The sequence below is a fragment of the Vespula pensylvanica genome, chromosome 8 (genome assembly GCF_014466175.1).
Source record: "Vespula pensylvanica isolate Volc-1 chromosome 8, ASM1446617v1, whole genome shotgun sequence".
Lineage (NCBI taxonomy): Eukaryota > Metazoa > Arthropoda > Insecta > Hymenoptera > Vespidae > Vespula > Vespula pensylvanica.
Window position 1 is genome coordinate 5,700,233 of NC_057692.1, and position 16,269 is coordinate 5,716,501.

At 35.4% G+C, this 16,269-nt stretch overlaps 1 protein-coding gene across 2 annotated transcripts in view; it reads right to left on the reverse strand.

Annotated features, from left to right (window-relative positions):
- The window catches only part of LOC122631239 (lymphocyte antigen 6D), a 61,247-nt gene that overhangs the window by 28,005 nt on the left and 16,973 nt on the right, over positions 1-16,269 (reverse strand). For both annotated transcript variants that reach the window (XM_043816668.1, XM_043816666.1), the window contains one exon: positions 39-169. In XM_043816668.1, coding sequence (XP_043672603.1) covers positions 39-169 — 131 coding nt within the window. The remainder of the gene's footprint in view (positions 1-38; positions 170-16,269) is intronic.

Consider the following 16,269-nt stretch of genomic DNA (forward strand, 5'->3'; position numbering starts at 1 on the left):
CTCTAATTATTGCTTAATTAATGAAACGTTCAACTTACGATGCACCATTCGGAAGTAGGTGGACAATCCTTCAAACCCATTTGAACGGTAAAATTAATGCAAGGCGTGATACTTCCAACTCCCTCATTGTACTGTCCACATTTGTAACATCTGATACCCTGTGCGACACCTGAAAGATAATAAAGCAGAAAAGAATTGTTAGAGCGTGCGTTGTACGATCAAATTATGGACTTTTATATACATACAAACTTCATCGTGAACAGCAATTAATTATAAGTTTCTTAGAGTTCGTTAAAAAAAAGTTTCAATTCTCGAAATTTAAACATTGAACTTCAGCGTACACCAGATAACACCCACGTTTAAGAAAAAAAAAAAGAAACAAAAACAAAATAAAAGGAATTATCTCGTTCTAGCTTACGGATTATAAATTCTTTTATCAATATCAGTTCGAAGCATCCTCAGCACGATTCTTGGATCGATAAAGCATTCTGTGAACCATTAAACTTTTTCCTTTTTCTTAATTCGAGGAAAAGAGACAAAGGGAAAGAATGCGTCGTTGAAAACATTGAGATCCGGTTCGATTAAATAGATAGTAGATACGACTAAAATACGTTCGTTCCTTTCCGAATTGATTTTAAATCGATTCGAAACTCGATTGCCATATCAAACGTTTCGTTATTCATTCAATCAACATCGACGAGAATATCGATGTTTAAGGCGTCGCTTAAGAGGAATTTCATTTTCTCGAAGCGATGCTTTCGTTTAAAAGGACCAGAAAAAGAGATTCAATGAGAATCGAATCGATTTCTACAAAAGTATAACACAATATATTCTTATAAATATTTCACTCGATTAACTTTCTAATGGACGAAAGAATCCAGTCGGAAAATCGACTTGTCGTTTTGACTGAGAAAAAAAATATATATATACAGACAGAGAGAGAGAGAGAGAAAAGAGAAAGAAAGAGAAAAGTAACTCTTAATTATTCTCGTAAATTCGAACGAACGGACAAAACTTTGACGTTTAAGTTGGCGGTTTTCCCCTAGTTCGAGCAGAGAAAACCTTTTCCAAACTCATTCCACGAGCTCATCCCGCGGCTCGTTTTGAACTCGTTCTAAACTCGTTCCAAACTCGTTCTGCGCTCGCGTATACGCTCGTTCGAACGTTTAACCACGGTGGTATGCACGCGCTCGCGGCCGCGCATTACCGAAAGCAGAGACAAGTAGTCTGCTTGATCTTCGAAAAGTTTTATCGCCGACTATCTCCCTCCATTTCGTCAAATTAAATCCTTTAACGATTCGAAAAGAGTATTATTTTACTTGTCGAATTTTAAACGACACGAAGAAGTAAACCTGATTAACGTTTCTTCTTCGTCGACGAAAATCCGACGACGATTTTTTTTTTTTTTATTCACTAATTTTCTTTCCCCTTTTTTTTTTATTATTTTTAATTTTTTCTTAAACGAAACGTTCGTCGTCAAAAATTATTATCTACTTGGAATATCGTTTTTTTTTTTTTTTTCTATTTTTTCCCACTTGTTGTTCGATAAAGTAGCCTATTAATCGCGATATCTTATAAATCATCTACTTTATCGAACCAATCGTGTTCTATCGATATTTTAATGCAATATTCCTTATTGGATAATCTATCCTTCTAGGATCTATACATGTAAAATGATCTTTATAATTTAATGTCGAACGTAAAAGCTATTCGTTTTACGAATCATTGTATTAAACGTAATACTATAGTTTTTTTAAATATACTCACGTTCGTTGTTTAAAAAGCAATCATGGAAACATTTCGTTCTTTCTCAAGGAAGGATAAAAAGAATATCAAATAGAATGTCTCGACCGATTGGTCCTTGTGACAAAGAGCCTTGCGCCATGGTAAAGAGGACATTTCGAAAACAATTTAAACTTCGATATCCCTCGAGAAGATGTGAATAGGCGTGGAAAGTAAAAAGACAGAGAACAAGAGCAACAAAGACAGAGAAAAAGAGAGAGAGAGAGAGAGAGGGTTGATGTCTTTCTCGAAGCGTAAAGCTACAAGCAAATTCTTCGTTGTTTTCAGCGGCCATGGCAGATCCCAACGGCTATAAGTGAAAACTTTGCAATTGGCGACAACCTCGTCTCGTAACCGAATCAAACTATTACACGAGTTGAGGAACATCAAAACGAGAAGGAGAAGAAGAGAGAGAGATAGAGATAGAGATAGATAGATAGATAGAGGAGGAAGGGAGTGGAGTTGTTGAAGGTTTGGACGAAGCTGCCTTCGAGCAAGAAATATCGGCTAATGTAAAAGGTTTGCATTTCTCGTTTCCTTGCCACCCTTAACCACTCATCCAAACTCTTGGAAAATTCGTAGAAGAGTAAAAGAGTCGTAAGCGAATGAGAGGTTGCTTCGATATTTCGAAGAAAGGTTATTATATCGTCGTAGATACTTTGGGATTATTTCTACGTTGGTGATGGAAGGGAAGGAGAAAAATTAAAAAAGTAGAAAGGATATATTAAAAAAAAAAAGAATAAAAAAAAAAAGAAATGGAAAAGAAAAAGAATTTATTTCTAAGGATATCTTCTTATGTTATTTTTCCTTTTCTACCATTTTTCCCCCCTCAGGTTTCTATCCCTTACACTCTACTCTACTTTTTTCTCTCTCGACGTCGACGAAGAATACACCAAGTGGGAGTAAAAAAGCTCGAGCCTCCGCGCAAGCTGGATTTACAAAGCTCGACGTTGGAAAAAAGCAAAAGGAAAAGGAAAGAGAAAAAAGAGAGAAAGAGAGAGAGAGAGAGAGAGATAGAAGGATGCCAAGACCGTTAGAGATGGCTAGGTTCGATCGATATAGAGGTTTGACGTTTCTGGTTTTATTCACGCCGCGCGCGCATTTTAAATTCTTTAAAAGCAGCATTCTCGCGGTTTAAATGTAGAACTCGAATACGATGGTAACGAGCGAGCTGCGAGTTCGATATAAGTCTGTGTCTGTATATGTGCGCATCTGTGTGTATGTGTGAGTGCGTACGTACATGTGTATAGAAAAGTCTATTGATTTTTTGCACCTATGTATTTCTCTATATGTCGAATGTCGGACTCGGGCGTCGGCTGAAGTTGAAACTTTGCCGGTGTAATTAGATGTGGGAGCTTTTAAATACGCTGATACGAAAAAAGTTCGATCTCGAGTTGAATCTCGGCGACTACTCGAATTAAATAGAAAACGCGCAATTTTCATTTTACCGTGCGACCGTACCAAAAAAAAAAAAAAAAAAAAAAAAGAAAGAAAGAGAAGAAAAGAAATTTTTAGTGGATTCCGCAGTTTCAGAGGGCCAGTTCCATATTTGGATTAAATAATTAATTAATTATCTACGTTGAAAAGAATTTCAAGTCATTTTCATTAACCCACCATCGCGCTTAGTCTTTTTCGTCTCCAGTCGTTATTTTCTTTTCTTTCTTTTTTTTATTTTTCTCCATTTCTTCTCTCTCTCTCTCTCTCTCTCTCTCTCTCTCTCTGTCTCTCTCTCTCTCTCTGTCTCTCTCTTTCTCTTTTTATTTCTCCCATGTGTCACGAATCGTCGTAGACACTTTAGATTTCAATCGCACTTCAAAGACATATCCTGTATATTTTTCCTTCCTTGTTTGACGAAGCGAGCATGAAAATATTTCAAATGATAACTATAAGTCCCAAACGTGTACAAGTTAATATCGTATTTCGTCGAGCTGCACGAACGATCTTTCCCAGTAATAGAAAACACTTAGATATATACAAACGATACTTATCGTTTGTCAAAAGGTTTCCTCGTTCGTTTTCCTACGACACGTTTAATTAAAACAATGCAATGTCGTGTGTCATATATTTTTTAGAGGTATCATTGAAGAAGATTTACCGAACACGATAAAAGAAAAAAGAAGAGAAGAATGGGGGGAAAAAAATTGAGAAGTATACTTTCCTCTGTTTTATCGACATTCCTAGGACAATTCTAGGTCCCTGATGTTTTTACCGTTTCGAGTTTTACTATTTTCGTGGGATCGTAAATGCGAAGGAGGAGACTGAAATTTATGTTCAAACAGGGAAAAGTATAGGGTAAGCGTTGGCGGCTTGCTCGCAGCACGTTTTCTTGTAGTTACGAAGATACGTTGAAAGAGTAGGAAAGAGAGAGAGAGAGAGAGAGAGAGAGAGAGAGAGAGAGGGAAGTCGAAAAACGAAGTCTGGATAGAGGAAAACGAATAGAAAATTCACGACACGTGGAGAGTAACTTCGAGGATAGTGAACAGACTGATATGCATTGGAAAGTTAGAAAAAGAGATGATTTCAATAAACGATAACAGGAAAAAATATCCTTTTATGAAAACTATTTCTCGAGCAATAGAGTACGTAGTAAACAACGCTAGAAGAATCAAAAGCTAAAATTATTTCTCTTTAGTCATCTCTTTTGACTTGACATAAAGAAATAAAAATGTCTCTTATGATATAACTTCTCTTAAAATAAATATAAAAAACGTCGGACTTTACATGGAAAAAAAAAAAAAGATAAATAAATAAAATAAAAGAAAAGAAAAGAAAATAGAAGTGTAAATAGAAGTATAATCCTTACAGATGTATCGATCGTAGCAAGTTGAACTTCGATAGATCTTACATGCTTAAAAGATTACTTAAATTTACGATTAAAAGATTTCGAGAAAATAGAAGTCGGAGGAAAAAGTTCGGTCCAATGATTCTAATCGTATCTATGTAAAATTTAAAAACAGCTGAGACGTGTTCGTACGTTTTCAATTAACGTCAATGTTAATTCTACTTAAAATATTACCCAAAGACAATATTGTGTTACAAGTTAATAGTGGGCGTATAGCCTGTCATAGTTCGTTTAGAACATTTAGTTTGCCAAGTCTGTCAAAAGCATAACGTTCAGTTCTAATGAACTCAGTTCGGAGATGTCGCTTCGTTAAGTGAACTCGACGCAATAGCGAAGAGCGAGGACGAGGATTATAAGGACGACATCGGTCAGGATCGTGTCCTGGAATTCTTGGATGGAAACTCCAAAGAATCTCGAAGCCCATAGATTCTCCTCGGTGGAATCTAAGTAGCAACGACGCCACGAGAATTTCGTTAGAGAAGGTAGCAACGTCGTCGAGAAGGAAAATCTCTGTTGTATCGTAAAATCGTATGAGATAAAGAGAGATAGGAGAAAGGAGTAAGGAAAAGAGGGGAAGTAGTTTATCGTTGAATATACTCCTACTATACTTCCATGGCATGGTATTTTCTTAGCTAAGCGGTTGAAAGCATTTTCCAAATAATTTCTACGAGATGCCAAGCTTTAAACGAAATTTTATACAGATACGATTTTTCTCTTATTATTATTAATATTATTATTATTATTATTATCCTGATATTTATTGATTTTTTCATTTCTCTCTCTCTCACTCTCTCTCTCTCTCTCTCTCTTTGTGTGTGTGTGTGTGTGTGTGTGTGTATGTGAAATAGAAAAAGTTTTCGACGATTTTTTTCTGGTATAATATCTATAAAAAGACAAAAGCTCGACGAATCCAACGAAATCAATTTCTGAAGAATAAGAACGTAGACTTCGTTTATTATACGATCGAACAAACATAATATCGCGAAGGTAATTTTTCGAACTGTCCTTGTCTTTATAAAATATTCTTCTCTGCTATTTTCAAATTTGAACGATTTCAATGCGACATTTCTACCTTTGAACGTAGATTTCGAATATCGATCGAAAAAATTACACGCTCTAATACTTCAATATCGAACAAATATTGGAACGCTATATTAAACGAACGATATCACGGCAGAGTAAATTCGGTGCTCGCGAGGAAAGGAGCAAATACACGAAGAAACTTTTTTTCTTCGGCCTCGAACTAGTAAGATTCGTCGTTTAGATCGAGTTCTATAGTCTCTAGTCGTTCTATAGTAAAAGGACTACCAATCTATCAATATCTTTCCATTCTCTTTGCTGGGAGAATCAAAAAAGGAAAAAAAAAAAAGATGAATGGATCGAGAAAGTCGAAGTAGTTGAATGAAGTTCGGCAGAAACCGAAGATAAATTATAGTAATTTGTATAAGAGTAATTACGTTGTTTTACAAGACGGTTTCACGAATAGTTTGACCTTATTGTGGGACGGATAAAAAACCTACCTAACATAAACCACAAAGTGGCTAGTTCTTACGTGAGTTTCCTCACGATAAATCTCTAACTGGCAAGCTTCCATAAAAACGTCAAATTATCGTTTTCGTTTTCGCAAAACGATTCTCAAAGTTCTACGAGTGAAAAAAAAAGAAGGAAAGGAAAAAAAAGAGAGAGAGAGAGAGAGAGAGAAAATAAAACAGAAATTTATCCTCGATTTATCGTCTAATGAACATAACGTACGTACTACACGTATTAGATAAATATATCTGTTTCTTCCAATGGTCCAACCTTATCCCTGGATTAGACGAATGTTAAAGCAACGTGGCCAATTTCCCGTTCCGAGATTGAACGTGGCTCTGCGGTGAGCGCTTGATAGTTAAGACGGATGTTTAACCGGTGCTTAGCGTCGCAACATTGTTTCGCTTTTATTGCATCCTTCTAAAAGACTCTGGAAACTCGACGTACTCGAGTTTGCTGGAGAAAACGAAGATATCGAACGAATTCGCGGAGCTGTGCGATGTGAAAGTTCGGAAAGAGGAAAACGAAGCTTCGACGTTGGGGTGTGTGTGTGGGTTGGTGTGGCGGTTTTATCGATGACCTTGAAAGACTAAAAGAAAGACGAAGAAGTACTTGAAAGCATATTTGGATGATAATAATGACGACGATGAAGATGATGATGATGATGAGGATGATGATGATAATGTAAGAAAACTATGTCAAGAGAGGAATGGAAAAGAGAGATAGAAATATATTAATATAATATTTTTACATTCACGAAATTGGCGATATATTTTCTTCTACTATACATTTCCATTTTCTTTCTTTCTTTCTTTCTTTCTTTCTTTCTTTCTTTCTTTCTGTTTCTTTTTTTTTTTTCTTTTTTGATTCCACTCGAGATATATAACCGACAAAATTAGAAGGCTTGAACGTTCGGTGTAGCTCGTAGCCTTTCTTCTTGTATAGTTTTCGATGTACCTTGATAAGATAGAAAGAGAACGAATAAAAGGAGAAAGATAGAAGGCAAAGTAATAAGTCCAGATAGGTAATTAGCTGGCTAAGCACTCGAGCAGACGCTCTAAAGAGTCCTCCAAGGAGAATGCACACGTAGGTGGGTGGAGAGCTATGGTGGCTTGTATGTAGAGGAGTTTTTAAAGAATAAAGAGACATAGCGAAAGATTGTGATAGGAAAAATGGAAAAGGTGAATCAAAGAAAGGAAAAAAAAGAAGAAGAAAAAAGAAGAAGAAAAAAAAGAAGAAGAAGAAGATGAAGAAGACGAAGAAGATGATGATGATGATGATGATGATGATGATGAAGAAGAAGAAGAAGAAGAACAAGACGATGAAGAAGAAATAAGAGACGAAGAAGACGAAGATGAAGAAAGAACTGGCCTAAGGCCTGCTTCGTGACTAATCTCGATCTCGACTTTACCCTTCTTCTCGAGGGCAATGTGCATGTGCTTGCGCATGTGTACGTGTGAATACTAGTTGCCACTTCAATATCCCACGACATCATCTTCCTTAGATAGGGTCGACTGCCCTCTTCTCGCGTAAATACAAAGTGGACTCGTTCGACGTTCTCTTCTTCTCTTTCTCTATCCTTTTCTTTCTCTTTCTCTCTCTCTCTCTCTCTCTATCTCTCTCTCTCTTCTTCATTCCCGCGGATCATGTCTGAATAGTTCGTCGTTATTAATACATCCACTTGCAACTTTCGGTTTTTCATCGAAGAATAACGAAACACCACAAACCGCACGACTTTCATCTTCAACTAAAATTTATCTTTTTCTATAGGTTCTACGATGCAGTCAATGTAATCACGATAATGTAACCGTAACAAGTTTTAAATAAGACAATCAAAAATATGATATCTAATTCTTCTACAATTTCGTTTTATAAAATATAACATAGTTATCATAATACACTGTGTGTACGTGTGTATGCATTCATCGATTTATGCAAAATTGGTTGGCCGATCGTAATAACGATGATAATAATAATTTGTAGAAGGAAATAATATCATAATAAAATCATAAGTATCAACGATGGTGAATTATCGAAACGATATGCGCCTGTCTGCACGATATGTCGTGATATATGTATATATATATATATATATATATATATATATATATATATCTAAGTATATATTCATTCTATATCGTATATATCGAAGTACATTGCGCAAGAACGCAGTAAAATACGCAGCTGCTTCCTCGCATTGTGCGCGCACGTGAGCGCATCTTGGTCTTCGACATAGCGAGGTCACATAGCATCACTGCATAGCGGTCATTGCGGTTACATGGTGCTATGCGACTGGCTAGAAATCGTCTCTGTACGCACGCGTACACATATACGAAAATATACCTATGTAGTAGATATATAGGTATGTGTATACAAGCAATCAGATTCACGTGTATATGTGATTGACTTCACAGCAACATCAGCAAATAAACCATAGACTCGGCATCCATCTAAGAATGGAATCCGACGTTATCGGGCACCTCTGGTGCTCTCAGCTCTCAGAATCCATTGTTCGTGTCTGTAAGGACGATAAGAGTATTCCGAATATTTCGAAACTAAACGGATTTGAAGGATCTGAAGCTGCCGATGATGATAATACAAACCGTAACAAGCTCGTTGAAGAAGAACTTATTCCGTATCGCGATAACAAGTTACTCTCTATCATCTCTATCCACTTGTATCGTTCTACTGATGAATTAATCAAGGTCAAGGATGTTGGAGTACGATACAATTATCTAAGAGATAAGAATTCTTTTCTCTTCTCTTTTCTAAATAAAATCTCGACGAGTATGGGAACTTCTAAAGGGAAAGAAGACGAAAAAAAAGAAGGGAAAAGAATTTCTTTTAAAAAGTGTTATTTCAAGAAGGATTTTTTGAAAAATTCGAATCATGAATTTATTCCATTCTTCGTCACTCCGGGTGACCGAATTTAAAAACTTGGCAGACACAAAACGAAAGTTCGCTTTGACCATGTTTTTTTGATAGCAAACAAAAAACATCGTTAAGATAACTAGCTATTGTTGTGTATCAGAAAGAAAGAAAGAAAGATATATATATATATATATATATATATATATATATATATATATATATATAAGGAGAGAATAAAGAGGGTCCGGTTCAAAGGGTTGGGAAGGGCTTGACCGGATGAGTCGAAGAGGGTTGAGACCTCAGTTGGCTTGGGCAAACTGACCCAGATAAGTGAATAGTGAATGCACTCTGCGCTCACTATACTCGGTTCTAGACTACGGCTTGAATTTGTCCGCACAAAACCTCACATCCAGTCATCTCATTTGCTCTTCCACTGACGAACGACAATGTGCGGCTTTTGGGCTAGGGCTTTTCCCTGATAGCAAATCTTCTAGTTCATACGGAAGAGAGAAAAAGAAAGAATCTACTTAAATACATTTATTCTACCGTTAATTTTGGATGCAATGAAGAATTGAAACTCTTATCGATTAGATTTATAATTATTGTTTTATAAAGAAAGTAATAAACGAAAAGGATATTATAAATAGGAAAAAAAAAAAAGCAAAACAAAAGATTCTGTCAAATATTTTTGTTTCGTTAGAAAATAAATTGTAATAATCGAATTGCATGAAATTAAGGAAGAAATGTAATATAATAATTTTTCTCGATAATAAAATGACGTCGAGAAAGAAATTCAAAGGTCGTGCCGTTCTACGAATTTGCAAGGTACTCGTAAAAGTATTTGATCCGTGAGTATAATGGTCAACAAACTCGCGGTCGAATTTATAACCGTGAAATTGATAATAGCTAACGCAGGACTGCTGCTTTAGATTTTCATTGAAAAATCGAGCGATTCTTGACGATTTATCGCTGAATTAAATTTGGAAAAGGATATCATAAAAGTAGTTCCGTTCGTGTTCGATTTCTTCTTGCCATTTCTCGATTCACTGATATTTATAGTAAGATTTATAACTTCACGAATCGTTTATAAGTTAGAGTAACGGAAATCCTTGAGTGAATTTTAATGATTTTTATATAACGACGATAGTAATTAAAATTTACATTTATGAAGAAATCACGTTGAGTATTCGTTTCTATGTATAAGTTTTCTCATGGATACAGGGAATGAATAAATCATTTCGGACGTGTCTAAGCAGCGTATAATATATCACGCGTGGTTTTCTATCTCTCTCCTTCTATCTCTCTTTCGACTTGCCCTCGACCGACTCTGATACGTGTTTCAAAAGAAAATTGAACATTCGACGGCAAAACGAAGTAAGCTAAGAAATTTGAAAAGCCGCATTTTTCATATAGTCATCTTTTCCTTATTCTTTTTATCTTATTTCCATGCAGAGAAAAAGATCGTCCAAACGATAAATTGATCATTAAATTTTTCGGGTAATAATAAAACTTTATTTATGAGCGTACTCTATAAACGTCGAAGTCAATATATCTTTCCCGGTTTGAAGAAAATCAAACGTGTATAACTTTCAAAAATAAATTAAATCGTAGCATTAATAAAACTATTCTCGATCGTATTGTAAATTATTAAATTGACAAACAACTTTTTTTCTTTCTACGAATATTAAACGTATCTATTTCCCCGAGATAAACTAAATCGAATATTCGTATTATATTATTTTTTTCGATTTCACTTTTCCGAGATTTTCATTAAATCGAGCAAATTTGAAAAATTTCTAGTCGGAAAGTCGTGATTAAGTCGAAAATCTCTTTAATTCATAAAAAGTACGAGCACGTGTTACTTATATGTATATCTGAAAAATCCTTTCTCACATTGTATATAAATATGTGTATATAGGTATGGTAGAATGAAAAAAAGAATGAAAAAAAGAAAGAAAAAAAAGGAGGAAGCGGAAGGAAAGAAGAAAAAGAAGAAGAAGAGGAAGGAAAAAAAAAAGAAAAATAGGAGAAACGTGAAAGAGGGTTAGATCGCTCAAAGTCAGAAGAGGATTCTACTACGGTAGACGTCGGTACGTAGTCGAGGCCGCTGGGAGAGATCCGTTTGATCTCCGATTTCAGGATGCACCGGAGACATTCACGAGCCAGTTGGAATCGAGAAGCCTGAAGAGAACGTGAGTCGAAACTCGAAGGTTGGTACGTACAATCAAATCTTATAGAGTTGCCTTACGTAGCCTTCTTTGCCAGAGTAAATCCTTCGAAGTAGTAGAAGGTAACACGTAAGAGACCACGTTTATGTCGAATAATTCAATAAATTATATCTATATCTAATAAATTCAAATGTCATGCGAGCATCGAATCATTTTTTTATTTTGGAATGGACTTATCAATAAATTCTACCATTTTTTCTATACAGATATTTACTTAATAAAGGTAGAAATTAATTGTTTAATTAACTATTTAATTATCGACCTTTTACTTATTCAAACATTAACAAAGTTTATTTGCGGCTACCTCGAGTTAAGAACGTTCTCAATATGCAGAATACGAAAGTCCGACGCACACGGAACTCTTTCTAATTAATTATTTTCAAAGCAATTTATTTGCAACTCGGATCTGACGGGGGCAAACCACTCGAATCGCTCCTGATTATCTCTATTACTTTTTCTTCGCTGGGATTCCTTAAGATCGATACGATACTCAACCGTCTTTGTTTTTCCATGAATGGAACGTCGAGAAGAGTCTTTTATGAATTTAAAAAGAAAGTTGGCAAGATGAAAGATCGAGAAAGGAAGATAGAGTATAGATGGTATTGAGAAAGTAAAGAAGCTCTGTACTACTGGAAAAAAAATTAGTTCTTTTATAATATTTCATAATACTTTCAAAGCGTAGCGAGAACATCGAGTAAAGTCCAGTTATTTATCGTGAAAAAAGCTTCAACGAGATATTTTCTGTCATAGCTTATTTATCCAATATTTTGTACGCCCGATTTTACTGTAAAAGAAGGACCAACAGTAAAAGCGCGAACGAGGACGATTTTATGATTGTCAACGATGGAAAAACAAGGAAAAAAAAAAAGAGAGAGAGAAACAAAAAAATAAAGAATGTCATGAAAAGCAACGAAAAATAACGAGAAACTCATAACCAGTCGGGGATTTTTGACGTCCGACTTTTCGTAAATCATCGTTTATGTTTCTCTTATAAATTTTTTACGACATCGTCGAGAGATTTCTTTCTCTTTGGAATTCAGTTCGTATTCATGAAAAACTCACCCTTAGATATTTCCAGTGTAACATAAGAATTTATGATTAACTTGTAAAAGTTATTATTAATACGTATTATAAATTTATTCAAAGTTATCTTCAATATATATATATATATATATATATATATATATATATATATTATTACAACGTTATTAATAATCTTATGGATATTATGTATAAACCAACAAGTACTACCGCAACAACTCGAAAAAACAATGAGGAAAAAGTCTAAGTTTGTAACTTTCAAGATATGTACTTCCAACGATATCAAGTCGAAAAATCCCAAATATACATACATATATATATATATATATATATATATATATATATATATATACATATACACATATATATATATACATATATAAATACATATGTGTAACCCTCTCCGTATACGTACGTGCGACTCATATACATGGAGAAGGCAGCGAGTATACCACCGACAGCATCGCCATTTCCATTTTCGCTCTTGCCGGAAAAAGGGGTGGTTGGGTAGAGGTGAAAGCAAACGGGTAAGAGAAAGAGAGAAAACTGAAGTTCGCTTTACGAGAGGGACAGAGACGGATGGATTAGCTCTTTACCATAGTACGATTTAATCTCTGCTCGCCGCAGGCCTCTCAAAACTACCCTCCGCCCCTCCAAAACTCTCGCTCATGCTCCATCCGCCTTCCATCCTAGCCCTTTCCAAGTTTCTCTCTCCCTCTCTCTCTCTCTCTCTCTCTCTCTCTCTCTCTCTCTCTCTCTCTGTCTCTTTCTCATGGCCCCACCCACTCCTCTCTTCTCCCACTACACCTTCAAGCTGCTACCTCTTCTCTCTTTCTTTTTTTTCTCTCTTTCTTTCTCTTCTTCTATTTCTTTTTTTTCTCTTTCTTTCTCTCGTTCTCTCTCTCTCTCTCTCTCTCTCTCTCTCTCTCTCTCTCTCTCTCTCTCTCTCTCTCTCTCTCTTTCTCTCTATTCGCTAATCCTTTTCCAGTTTTCCCCGGCAACGCGCAAAACTCTGCTCGAAAGTTTGGCTACGTCCCTCAGCCGCACCCAACTATTTCGAAGGATCGTCTACTCCGTTGTATATCGATCTCTTAGCCTCCTAGAAAGGACGTTGAGCCATGGTAAACGATCGGTGCAACGAATAGCAACGCTTTTACTTCGATACGAACGAATGAACGAGATTTGCATTTTCCTTGGAAAAAATATATATCTTTCCAATCGAGTGTTATATTTACAAATAAAAAAGGACGTGTTATTTCTCTCTTTCTCTCTCTCTCTCTTTCTTTCTTTTTCTTTTTTCATAGAAAACCCTTTTATTCCTCGGACGAAATAAAAGCAATTTCGGTAATTTCGTCAGATTTGAGAAATTAGAAACGGATGGCGTAGAAATGTTGCACCGTATATGATCATTTTTCAAGTTAGCTATCGTTTCGCGAATAATACCAGTTACGTTGAAGATCGGAGAACGCTTTTCAGAACTCGAGTCACGTCTCTAGAAGAAGGAATACGCTGCCAGAAACCGCTGATAGATCGGCTTGGAAAATACGAGAAAGCCGCGTACTTTGTTACACCTCGATCATCCGAAATCTCTGTTGCCAGGAACGTGCTACTACAATTAGTCACTGATGGTTTAAACCCAATCGATCAAAAAGTGCCACGCATCGTAAAACGAAGTACCTTCTTTAATCTCTTTTATTGAACTAATCAAAATATTATTCAACGATATATTATATATCTGAAACGATATCGATATTTTCATCAAAACGAAATCGCATTTTTCATGATTTTCTTACGAGATAAAAATAATCAAAGATTTCTCTACATAATTCATTCGAAATCATTCGTCCAAATGTCAAAGTTGTATTCTCTTCGTCGAGTCATTTGTTGTATTCTTTTTTTTTGTCCTTTGTTTTTTTTTATTCTTAACTACACGCACTTTGGAAAAAAAAAACAAAACGATTTTTCGTCGAACACTTTTGGTTCACCGATTTTGAAAAGAATAGATCTTTCGTTAGAAGAGACAAATCGGCGATTCAAAGGTCGGAGTCGCTACGTAGAAAAGATGTGATCTTTAGAAAATCTACATTTCTAACTCGAGGACTCGTCCTCCGAACCCATGGACTTCAAAGCTCGAATAAATCTCGAACGTTTTCCATGCAAAAAAGCTTCGTCGTATGTAACGTTAACGAATGCGCGTTAGCATACGATCGAAACTGATACGAAAAACTATTTCTTTTATACATATTATGAATATGGATAGCTATCCTCATAGACTAGAGAGAATGAATGTACAAAATGTAGGATAGTTCGATACGAGATACGTAAATGAAAAATCACTTTAAAGTCCGATAATAAATATAACGAAGATTACAGAATTTTACATCAGAAAAAAAAAGAATATATATAATAAATAATACAATATCAAAAAAAAAAAAAAAAAAAAAAAACATTACAAAATATAGAATGAGCCAAAAGTTCTCAGATAATTTAAAAAATTGATTACTCCCTTTCAAGACTCTTATTTTCAGATCGTAAAATTACAAGTCTGCAAACGAAAAAAAAAAAAAGAAAAAGATAATTGATTTTTAAAATCACCTATGAAACCTTCGAATGATCCTACACAATAGAAAGACTTATCGTTATTATAATACCAAGATTAATTTTCAAGAGCATTCTCAAATGGTCCAGTGAAATTCTACGACAAGTAAATGAACAAAAGGGTAAGTGAGACGATGAAAGACGCGTGCGGATAATCGGACAAAACGCTTTCGTAGAATCCTCAGAACTGGATGGAATGAGTCGAGGAGAATATTTCATTCGTAGCTGCTCGTACCTGCTATACAAGAGAACGCTTTCCGTTCTGCGCTTTTCTCGAAAGGACAACGGTGCCTTAAATTCATGAGAGGCATGGAAATACGCGATAGGTCTGTAAGCTTCACATAGGGCTAATATCTGCAACGGACATGCTCGCACTCTAATATTTCAGAAAGTGTCAACGAATAAGTAATAGTAGTAATAGTAATAGCTGATAGTGTTAGAAGTGATAGTAATAGTTATTGTAAATAGAAAAAGAAGGAAGAAAAAGAAGAGAAGAAGAAAACTAACCGGAAGAAAAGTCTTCGAAAAGCTTCATTCTCTAAGGGCGTCTGCTGTTTACTTTTAGTTCCTTTTTCTCCACGACAGACTAATCCTTGGTTGGTTTCTGTTTTCTATCTTTGGAAAACGCTCGTGTCATTCCCTTTCTCTCTCTTTCTCTTTCTATCTTTTTCTTTCTCTTTCTCTTTCTATCTTTCACTTTCTCTCTTTATTTTTTCTTCTCTTTGTTTGTTATTTCAACCTCTACACTGCTTTGGTCTAACGACAAAAATACAAAGAGTAGTGGGGATGGAAGAAGGAAACAATGAGAATCCTTTCGTTGCATATACGAGAGACCCTACTATTTTTCTCTATTCTTCTACCTTTCTTAATTTTAACATACGAGTCGTTTCTTTTTTCGAAAAGAGAGAAAAATATAGAGAATCCCTTTCATGGGGTAATTATCAAAGGGAGAAGGAGGATTAGAAAGTCAGAGAATTCAATGTAGAATTGAATTTTAGAAAAATATCAATATATATAGATATACGTCGAGTATATATGTACCTCTGATCTTACATTTTTACATCTTTTATAAATCTTAGATTTATTATTAATATTCGTTACCAGAGACTCGCGTATATTATAACGATGAATAACAATTAATGGTGAATTTTACGAACGTGTCGAACTGGATCGACGAAATCAGTCGAGAGAGACCAAAATAAGGAGGAGAAAGCTTCGTCCGTGAAATGACACCCTCTCGAGACAAACTTCAACCCTTCTCGTTCTCAGCATCAGTACAGGCTAACGTTATGCGAAAGGTTAAGTAGTGTAGAGGTACGTTACCTCTCTCTCTCCCTCTTTCTCTCTCTCTCTCTCTCTCTCTCTCTCTCTCTCTCT